General features: G+C 37.5%; 1 protein-coding gene across 2 annotated transcripts; it reads left to right on the plus strand.

Annotated features, from left to right (window-relative positions):
* The first annotated feature begins 1,393 nt into the window (after positions 1–1,393).
* On the plus strand, positions 1,394–8,607 carry LOC127430042 (osteocrin-like). 2 transcript variants are annotated; one of them, XM_051679468.1, is made up of 5 exons: positions 1,394–1,502; positions 4,785–4,883; positions 5,541–5,761; positions 7,920–8,035; positions 8,220–8,607. In XM_051679468.1, the coding sequence occupies exons 2-4, from the start codon at positions 4,785–4,787 to the stop codon at positions 8,002–8,004; spliced, it is 405 nt and encodes a 134-aa protein (XP_051535428.1). In that variant the 5' UTR covers positions 1,394–1,502; the 3' UTR covers positions 8,005–8,035; positions 8,220–8,607. The 2 variants fall into 2 exon arrangements, with proteins under 2 accessions (XP_051535428.1, XP_051535429.1); XM_051679469.1 differs by lacking the exon at positions 1,394–1,502 and adding an exon at positions 1,532–1,586.
* Positions 8,608–10,879: the final 2,272 nt, after the last annotated feature.

Genomic DNA, 10,879 nt, shown 5'->3' on the forward strand with positions numbered 1-10,879 from the left:
TGGCCCTAATCACTTTCATTGTAAGTGCCTCACTGTAACCACAAATTTTTCTTTTTTTTTCTTTTTTTTTTAAAGAAAAGGACGGATGAGTCGAAATACATTTTTGTGGTAATCAACATTATGCCACTACTGCTGTCAATTGAGCTTAACTTGTATTGAACCTGGAATATTCCTTTAAACACTTACTAAAAATCAACAATTGTCTTTTTTTCTTTTTTTTTCTTTTTAATTTAGTTCAAAAGGGATTTTAGAAAAAAGAAAAAAAAAAACATCTGAGACAGAAGATACCCACATTTTATATAAAGAGAGCAATCTTTGATTAATAAAATGTCTTTTTGGTACTTGTACAATTTCAATCACAACTGTAAGATGCAAAGACTTTTTAATTTTTATTATTGTTTTTCTGCACACACAAATGCATGCATGCATAGACGTCTCTTTGTTTCCCCCATTGATGACTCCTGATTTTCCAAAACAACCTTAATGAGGGGGATATGTGAGAAAGAGAGAGAGAGAGAGAGAGAGAGAGAGAGAGAGAGCGCTAAAGAGAGAGGGGAGGATATCAATGTAGGGCCTCTATGGAAATTTTGGTGTGTTGGACAGGCCTGCTCTTTATTTAACAGTTGGAGTAAAGAGAGATGTGTGTAGATAAATATAGTGTGATAACAGGCAGACTGCTGGGGAGCTCTACTCAACCTAACACTTCCTAAGACACTGACAAAGCAGAGTGAGAGAAAGACAGGGACAGAGGTTAGCTCTGTTTCCAGTAAAGACTTGATGGAGTGAATTACAAGATAGATGCAGGTCAGGGTTTTACAGTCATCAAGGTGGCCCTGCAGGTCCACTTGACGTTAGCACTCATTTGTTTTTAAGGATGTTTAGATATTTCTCCTGGAAGACAAGACTAAAATACCTATTAAGACAATGATTTATTGAATTAAATGGCCATGTACAGGATAGTTTAAACATGAGAGATCATATTGTACGGATCGAAGACATAAGACTCCTACATGCTGTACACCAACGCACATACGCTCATACTGTTAAACCTGTGGAAACAGCAGGTTGTCACTAAGAACCTGACCTTCCATGCACTTTTGGCAGTCTGTGTATGCAGAGAAAGACAGCAAGAAGGACAGAATGAGACACAGAAAGAGTAGACAGAGGTGACCCACACATACAGTACACACACACACACACACACACACACACTCATACACAGACTTGTCCAGCTGCTCTCTTGGGTTGCCATTACTTTGCAATCATAATGAGGATGAGAGAGTTGGCAAGAGCAGCTTCAGAGTGAGCCACAGTGGAAAACCGGCAGAAATGATGTCAGAGGAATCGCAACTACCAATTGGAGTGGAGATTCTCAGAGAGAGACTATAAAACCGGGAAAGACAACAGCAGGAACCAGCAAAGGCAGAGAACGTGAGAAATTCCAGGAACTGCACGGCATCCATCCATACTTCCCGTGTGACTGAAACTAAATCAGATTAAGGGTAAGGAACCTTGGAGAGAGAGACAGAGAGAAAAAGATCTACCTACATGTTCCTACAGGGCTGTGTGTGTGTTTGGGTGGAAAGGTGAGCAGACAGGTGCTGTAAATGTTTTTAAAGGCATGTTCTTTGAGGGGTCAGATAACACAATAATGCATGCAGTTCAACAAGAGTGGCTGCAGTTTTAATAGCTAGTTAACTGGACTCAGTCTGTATTTAATCTCTTGGTCTTCGCATTTGTTTGAGTTTTCTGATAAGCAATGGTGAATTAGTTTGGGCTACAGGGTTATAGATGAACAAGTATCAGAAACATCTTGTTGATGTTACATCGTTGTAAACTTGCGACAGTGGCACTGAGGTATGAAATCGTGTCTGGTATCAGAGGACTTTTAAGAGTGTCTTTGATAGAGTGTGTGTGTACATAGGGAGACAGTGTGTCCAGTGAAGTGTGTGGGCAATGGGAGATGGCTGGAGTTGTTTATTTTTGGGGTTGGAAAATGCTAAAGTTAGCCCATGTTGCTGGACAATGCATTTCCCAGTCGTGGGGCAGGAGAGGGTCCGCATCTGGTGTGGTGCTCAGTTCACCAGACCTGAAGTGCCAGATAAAGGACAGGAAACTCAAATGATAAGTATGAAAATGCATTTTTGGGCAATTCAGAGAAACAATGCTATACAGAATGGCTTGATAATAGAGAGTCAAAGCTATTCTAGAATCCTGCCAAAGAGTTTTGAAGAGTTTTGAGTTTTGTATGTAAAATGTGTTACACTTCTTTGAGAATGACAAACAGTTGCATAAATTACAATTTCACAGATTTAAAAATTGTACAAAAAAAATAAAATAAATAAACATATAGCTTTATTTATTTGTATGTATTTTTGTTGTTTATATTGATTTTGTATATATATATATATATATATATATATAAACTTTAAAAATATACACAATTTTGAAGTGTTTCAAATCAATTTTAGTGGATTGATGTCAGACAGACATTTCTGATATTTAAAAGCTTGGAATCAATTTTAAAATGGATACATCCAAATTTCTGAATTGTGAATGGCTGCCACATTTGAAGCCGTTAGACTCACCTGTGACCATATATTCCATTTATGTGCCAAGTTGTTGGCACTCATCAACAGCTCACAGTTATGCTAATGAACTATATTACTTGGCAGAATAATTGTTTCATGTATTTATTTTTTATCAAATATATTTTTAATTATTTATTGAACACTGGTGTCTTTTATAATATTTTTGTCGCCGATTTATAAAAGTAATAACCAACTCCGCACGGACTCAATTGGTTGCTTTATTATTATTCGTCTATTAATATTTGCCATCCCAGATGTGTATGACTTTCTTTTTTCTGCTGAACACAAATGAAGGTTTTTAGAAGAATGTTTCAGCTATGTAGGTCCACACAATGAAAGTGAATGGGTGCCAAAATTTTTACGTTACAAAAATCACATAAAGGTATCATGAAAGTAATCCAGTCTCCAGTGTTTTAATCCATATCCTCTGAAATGTTATGATAGGTGTGGGTGAGAAACAGATCAATTTTTATATATATATATATGTATATATATATATATGTATATATATATATATATATATATATATATATATATATATATATATATATATATATATATATATATATATATATTATTTATTTATTTTTTGCTAGAAATTCTTCTCCCTGCCCAGTAGGGGTGATAAGCATGAATAATGTGAATCACCAAAAACACAAGAAGAAGAAAGTGAAAGTTAAAGTGGAGATTGACTGAGCAGGGAGGTGAATTTCAAGTGAAAAAGGACTCAAATATTGATCTGTTTCTCACACACACACCTATCATATCGCTTCTGAAGACATTACTTTTATGATGACTTATGTGATTTTTGAAGCTTCAAAATGTTGGCACCCATTCACTTGCATTGTATGGACCAAAAGAGCTGAGAAATTCTTCTAAAAAACTTTATTTGAGTTCTGCAGAAGAAAGACACATCTGGGATGGCATGAGGGTGAGTGAATGATAAGAGAATTTTCAGTTTTGGGGTGAACTAATTCTTTAACCCGGCATATCAATCTGATCAAAATAAAGTGAACTTTTGGATTCACGATTTAAAAATAGCTATTGTGACGATGGTGTGCTCTTAATAGAATATTTACTCTAAATTATTAAAATAAATGATAGATTTACCAATACCACAAAATATTTGCTCAAAATATGTGAGACTGATGGAGAGTCACACCATGAGGATGTTTTGTGTGTGTGTGTGTGTGTGTGTGTGTGTGTGTGTGTGTGTGTGTGAATGGTTCAAGTGTTTTGGGGACACACAGGTAGGGGTGCAGGTTAGAGTGTGTGTTTGGGCTGAGTTCATGTGTTTGTGTAGAGGGTGTATGTAGAAGCATTCTCACACTCTCACAGCTGCCGGACCGCCCAGTCAGAGTGTATTTTCACAGATGGAGTCTGGATGAATGTAAATACTTCCCTGTATCACTGTAACTCAACACGGTGCTGAATCTGTAGCATGTGTGCATGATCAATTGATAATACACTGCGACAAACACACAATAAAAACTTTTTTGTCTATAGTCGTAGTAGCTGTTCACAAATTTCGAAGCTTTAGGCTAATTATTATTATTTTATTTTTGATTTTTTTAAATCCCCTTTTCTCCCAATTTGGAATGCCCAGTTCCCACTACTTAGTAGGTCCTCGTGTTGCCGCGGTTAATCCGGGTGGCGGAGGACAAGTCCCAGTTGCCTCCGCTTCTGATACAGTCAATCCACGCATCTTATCACGTGGCTCATTGTGCATGACACCGCGGAGACTCACAGCATGGGAGGCTCATGCTACTCTCCGTGATCCACGCACCACACGCCCCATTGAGAGCAAGAACCCCTAATCGTGACCACGAGGAGGTTACCCCATGTGACTCTACCCTCCCTAGCAGCTGGGCCAATTTGGTTGCTTAGGAGACCTTGCTGGAAGGCTAAATAATTTCTAAAAAAATGGGCAAAAACTGAAAAGTGTTACAATTATACTGTCATTCCTTTATTTGTAACACAGTATCTGGAAAGATTCCATGATTCTATAAGTGTTAATTGGTCAAAAATCTCTTTAGAACTTTCTCAGATCATGCTGGAATAACATGTAATACCAGGTTTTGTGTAAGCTTGTGAAGTCCCTCAAGACTTTAACAACTGACCCAAATGTATATTAGTACATGCACAAGAGTGAAGCATTGTAGTCTGACAATAATCACGTTGCTTGTATTGTAGATGCTGGGCTGTGGATGTGTGCTGCTCTCTGGTCTGATGACACTGACCTTGTTCCACTGCAGTACTGAAAGCCTTCATGTACCCCAGGAAAGGTCAGTGGTAAGTAGAGCTCTCTCTCTCTTTCTCTCTCTCTCACTCTCTCTCTCTCTCTCTCTCTCACACACACACACACACACACACTTCATCTTAAAGGGATTGTTCACTCAGAAATTTAAATGTCATCATCATCATCATCTACTCACCCTCATGTCATTCGAAACCTGTATGAGTTTTCTTTTTCTGTTGAACAGAAGTCATTTAGCAGAATCTGCTGGCTGTTCTTTTCCATACAGACTCTACTGTCAAAATCTAAAAAGTAAAAGAAATATACAGTATAAATGTATATTATATATATTATGCTATAATACACATTTATACTGTATATAGCCTATATCGCCATGTTTTCAAAAGCCATGCAGTAACTTTTTGTGAGGAACAGTTGGCCCAACGTGGCCTACCAGCTCTAACCAGCCTGATTACGATGGTCTACCAAGTCAAAACCACATCCACCAGATTATAGCCCAGCTGATGAACCATCTAGATCAGTTAATAACCAAAAATGACCAGCTTGGATTTTACAGCCGGGACAATTATTTGGAAGAGTGTGATTTTTCTGCAAAATAGAAAATTGAATGTAAATACAATATTTAAAACCAATATCAAAATTTGCATGATGTGTCACACTCAAGAATGCATTTTCATCGCCCTCTGGTGTAGTATGTGGAATCAAATGTCATGGAGGACCGTGGCATCCAGCAAAGCCCAGGAGAGCAGAAGACCTCAGGTGCTGTGAATGCTAAACTCCTCCTGCTCGACCAACTGGTCCATCTGGAGAACGATGTCATTGAGACCAAGAGGAAACGGAGCTTCCCCGGATCCAACACACCACTTGACCGGCTATCAATCAGCACCATGGACCCCAAGAGCAAAAAGCAGAGGTAGAGAAAAAAAAACAAAAAAATTGGAAAGTGTTCCCCAGCCAACAGAATAAGCTTTTTTTTAAATCAACATTTTGGTTGAAGGGATAATTCACCCAAAAATGAAAAATCTCTCATCGTTTACTCACCCTCATGCCTTCCCAGATGAATACGACTTTCTTTCTTCAGCAGAACACAAACTAAGATTTTTAGAAAAATATTTCAGCTCTGTAGGTCCACATAATGCAAGTGAATTGCGATCAGACCTTTGTAGCTCCAAAAACCACATAAAGGAAACATAAAAGTAATTCATATGACTCCAGTGTTTAAATCCATATCTTAAGAAGCTATATAATAGGTGTGGGTGAGATACAGAACAATATTTAAGTCCTTTTTTACTCTAAATCTCCACTTTAACTTTCATTCTCAGATGTGAACATGAAATTAAACAGGCACCACATGTAACTTTCAGATGTAAAAGTGAAAGTGAAGATTTAGGGTAAAAACAAAAGGTCTTAAAGTTTGATCTGTTTCTCACCCACACCTGTTATATCGTTTTTGAAGACATACTGTAGGTTGAACCACTGGAGTTGTATTGATTACTTGTACGTTTCCTTTATGTGATTTTTGGAACTACAAAGGTCTGATCACTATGCACTTGCATTGTAAGGACCTACAGAGCTGAAATATTCTTCTAAAAATCTTCTTTTTTGTTCAGCAGAAGAAAGAAAGTCATACACCTCTGGGATGGCATGAAGGTGAGTAAATGATGAGAGAATTTTAATTTTTGGGTGAACTATCCCTTTAAATGGATCATCAGGTCAAACTGTCAGTAAAGTTTATCAGAGTATGACAATAAAGCTAAAACATTGACATTTACTAAGCTAAACATTTTTATCTAACATGATCGGACTATTCTAAATCTATATGGTCATTTCAGGGTCAAATGTTCACTTCCTTCCTCTCTGATACAACCATTTCTATAGACTTACGTATAGATTCCACATTCCCCAAAAACCTAGATTTGCATATCTATTAAAACATTATGTATGAGAGTGAGAGAGTTCAGCCATGACAACAAAAAAGTGGGGCCTGAAGTCTCAAAAACTTTCAAAAGACTTGTTATTTGCTATGATCCAGAACTGATGATGAACCATCGGTAGCTTTGATTGGCTTTGGATCAAACATATTCAGTTTTCATTGGCTTAAGTTGAACATACACAGCTTGAGAGTTCTGTGTGTGCGTCAGTGCATGTTTGTCTGTTTTTACAGTTCACTTAGTGCAAGTTAATGTTTTGTCTATAACTCACAGTTAATTACTTAGTTACTTCTATTACATTGGTGGAGTCACAGTGGTATGGATTGAAGTTTTGTCTAACATAATAAGAGTCTAATACTGATTTACGGGCAGGGACAGTCCAGCTGTGAGGATGACTGGAGCATCGGACTTCCAGTCAATGATCAAAACCGTTCGCATTTTATCTCTTTGAATGATTTGATCTGCGCTGCTGGACAGAGCACACTGTGTTACTCAGCATGGCCTGAGGCACTGACAAGGCTCTATCTAAATGATCCTCAGCACTTGATAAGATCAGGACAGAAGCCAAGAACAGCAGTAAGAGCACAACGCCATGCATTATCAAATCTCATCACCCGAATCCATGTGTCATGGGACCTGATAAACACATGAAAGCTCACGAAACCCCTTTAATTATCATGAATGATTCTGTAACTAGATTTTTACAGTACATTTTACTTAAGTTTTCTTGATGTGAGTCGGCCTGTGCAAAACTCTTCCCCACAATGCTATGGTCTTGTCGGTGGTTGGCAGGGCATTGCTGTGTACTGCAATTATTAGGGTGTTGCTAAGTGGTTATTATGGTGTTCTGGGTGGTTCCTAGGCAGTTGCTCGCTGGTTCAAAAGAGCCAAAAGAGCCCAGTCCATATTCTGGATCCCTACTTCAATATAAAATTTTATCATCTGGCAGGCAAAAATGGTAAGTCTAATTGCTTTGAAAAGTAACAGCTTACCACTTTTCAACAGGCAGCACACTATGAGTTAACATCCCATGTCCATAACAAAAACTTAGTAACCTGAAAGGATAATCCTTGATTGTGAATGAGTGAATAAGGAGTATTCTAAAGCAATTAAGTGGTTTCCTTGGGGCTATACCTGCAGGAAGGTGGTTGAGTTGCCACGGCGACGAGTCAGCGTCCCAATTGACCGGATTGGAGTAGGCCATCTTCCCAATAGCCGAGGATAGATTCCGCTTCAGACCACACTCCGACAAACAGGTACCTGAGATCAGAGATAATCAGCTATTACGTCATTATATTGTACGATTAAATGTCCTCTACAATATAAAGCACATTTTCAACAAATACTAGATTGCATAGCAGCACATGTATTACATACATTTGTTGGAAAAAAATTTAAATTTTAGTAAGACCAATACTCTTTCTTTTGTTTATTCCACAGAGGGTGATTTTGCAGGTGGAAGATATGCATGATAAAGTACACCAGCCCTTACAAATCACTAACCATTGAACAAACTCCATATTCACTGCACACTTACAACCCTTGCAACTCCAGAGCTTTTTTCTCTCTATTGATTACTGATTTCATTTAAATCCCTGACCAAACTGTGTTTATTTAGAAGCCTGACCTATATGACATTTCACCCAATAGAATGAACTATCCGTTCCACACCCTTTATGGTGTCATCAGAGGCATATGCCAAATCCCAATCAGAGAGGAATCTGCTCATGGCTTCCATTGCACAACTCATTATTTACTCGAGTGCCTCAGCTGCTGCTGCTCCACCTCTCGCTTGCTGTAATGAATACAATTATTGTTGTTTTCTCACTTTGACTGGAGGCTGAACATGTGAGCTCAGCCTTGACAATAAAATAGATTAAATATTACAAGTGTCCAACTTTCTTTTGGTTTCAACTGTTTGTAACAAAATAGCTCAAGGTATAGTTCACCCAAAAAGGAAAATTCTTTCATAATTTGCTCACCCTCATGTTATCACAGATGTGTGTCTTTCTTTCTTCTGCTGAACACGAATGTCATACACATCTAGGATGGCAAGGGGTTGAGTAAATGATGAGAGAATTTCATGAGACTGGTTGTTTGAATGCTAAGAACTGTGGCACATCTGGTGAGAAAGCGATGAACATGCTTTTGGTTTTTCCCAAATTCTTCCAATGTGTGTGTTCTTTTAATCTTGAAAACACAAATAATTAAATTATAACAGTTTTAGACAAAAGTTATGTAAAAAAACTAAATTGGCAATAAAAATCTAATTAAATGTTAAATATTATATTTTACTATAATGATATCAAGTCAATTCAGGTCATTTTTATTTGTATAGCGCTTTTCACAACACACATCGTTTCAAAGCTGCTTTACAGAAAATCATGCATTAACAAAAAATGAAACTGTAATATCGATAAAGTCTTAGAGTGATCATTTTGTAGTTTGATTAAATATGATTGTAAATTGTGTACAAATTAAACAATTAAATAATAATTGTATTTAGAACCCCTGTGAGCAAGCTGCAGGTGACTGTGGCAAGGAACACAAAACTCCATAAGATGTTGGTTAATGGAGAAAAATAACCTTGGGAGAAACCAGGCTCACTGTGGGGGTCAGTTCCCCTCTGGCTAACCAGCATGAATATAATGCCAATATTACTTATTTATGTGCAGTGCAGGTCATGGTTTAAGATTAGTAAACTAAGTGTTAATGTCCAGTGTTTAAAAAAAAAAAAAACAACAAAAAAAGATTTTTTAGGAACTATAAGATTAATGACTAATGTCTTTGAAGTCCATCCTGGATTAACTGCAGAAGTTCACATAGATGCATTGTCCTTTGATAGTTGGCTGATGAAGGCTTTTGTTGGCAATTAAATGATAGCCTATGTATTCCATTTCAAGAGTGTAGTCCATCAATTGACAAAGGTGATCCAGGCAGAGATCAATGAGGTGTATCGCAGTTCAACCTGCAGGTCATTTCAGTGAGGTTTGGTGGGGTCCATCCTAAATCCAAGGTTCAGGCAATGGCATATGAAGTATCCAATGTCTTACAGTTGGAGCTGGCATCAGTTCATCCTCTGAAGTCCATCGTAAAAGACTGAAGTGATGTCTGGCTAGCACCCGCTGCATTTAGTCATCATCACTCAGAGACACATAGCAGTGGAGTCCGACATCAAGCAGGAACGGAGCTGGATCTGGCCGGCTCCGGTAACCTCAGGATATGAATCCCGAGATTGATACATGGAAACAAATAGAATAATATTAGCGTAGATGTCATTCAATTTTATGCAGAGTTATAGATCATGATTGATTTTTCTGGTTCCGGCAGACCTAACTAAAGCAGCCTAATTGTGAGTTGATGGATAAATTAGGTGTATGCCTGGCTAAATAGATGAGTCTTTAGTATAGACTTAAACTGAGTGAGTGTGTTTGCATCCCGAACAGTGTTAGGGAGACTATTCCATAGTTTAGGAGCCAAATAGGGAAAGGATAGACCTCCTTTTGTGTATTTTGATGTTCTAGGTACTATTAACAGGCCAGAATTTTGTGATCATAATCACTTCAGTACTGTGGAGCTAGACCATTCAAAGCTTTGTATGTAGTTAACAGAATTTTAAAATTAATATGAAATGTAACAAGTAGCCAATTTAACGACGATAAAATGGGGCTAATATGATCATATTTCTTGGTTCTAGTCAGCTCTGTGGCAGCTGCATTTTGAACCAATTGAAGTTTATTTATTGAACTTGCTGGACATCCTCCCATTAATGCTTTACAATATTCTAGTCTTGAGGTCATGAACGCATTAATAATTTTTTCGGCATCAGTAACAGAGAGCATGTGTCATAACTAAGCAATATTTCTGAGGTGGAAGAATGCTGTTCTACAAATATTGGAAATTTTATTTTCAAAGGACAGATTGGTATCAAATATAACAGAAAAGTTCTTCGCTGTAGTAGATGACAGACAGTACATCCATCAAAGTCAAAGTATATTTTAGCTGCTTATATTTAGAGGTTTTTGGTCCAATAATTAGTACCTCTGTTTTGTCGGAATTGAGTAGAAGGAAATTTCTGGCCATCCAACATTTGATTTCAT

This window comes from Myxocyprinus asiaticus, chromosome 39 (genome assembly GCF_019703515.2).
Source record: "Myxocyprinus asiaticus isolate MX2 ecotype Aquarium Trade chromosome 39, UBuf_Myxa_2, whole genome shotgun sequence".
Classification (NCBI taxonomy): Eukaryota; Metazoa; Chordata; class Actinopteri; order Cypriniformes; family Catostomidae; genus Myxocyprinus; species Myxocyprinus asiaticus.

Excerpts from the sequence above, each read along its gene's own strand:
- LOC127430042 (XM_051679468.1), top strand. The coding sequence starts at position 4,785 with ATGCTGGGCTGTGGATGTGTGCTGCTCTCTGGTCTGATGACACTGACC. Across the intron at positions 4,884-5,540 it reads TACCCCAGGAAAGGTCAGTG|TATGTGGAATCAAATGTCAT; the intron begins GTAAGTAGAGCT and ends CCTCTGGTGTAG. Across the intron at positions 5,762-7,919 it reads CCCAAGAGCAAAAAGCAGAG|GAAGGTGGTTGAGTTGCCAC; the intron begins GTAGAGAAAAAA and ends CTATACCTGCAG.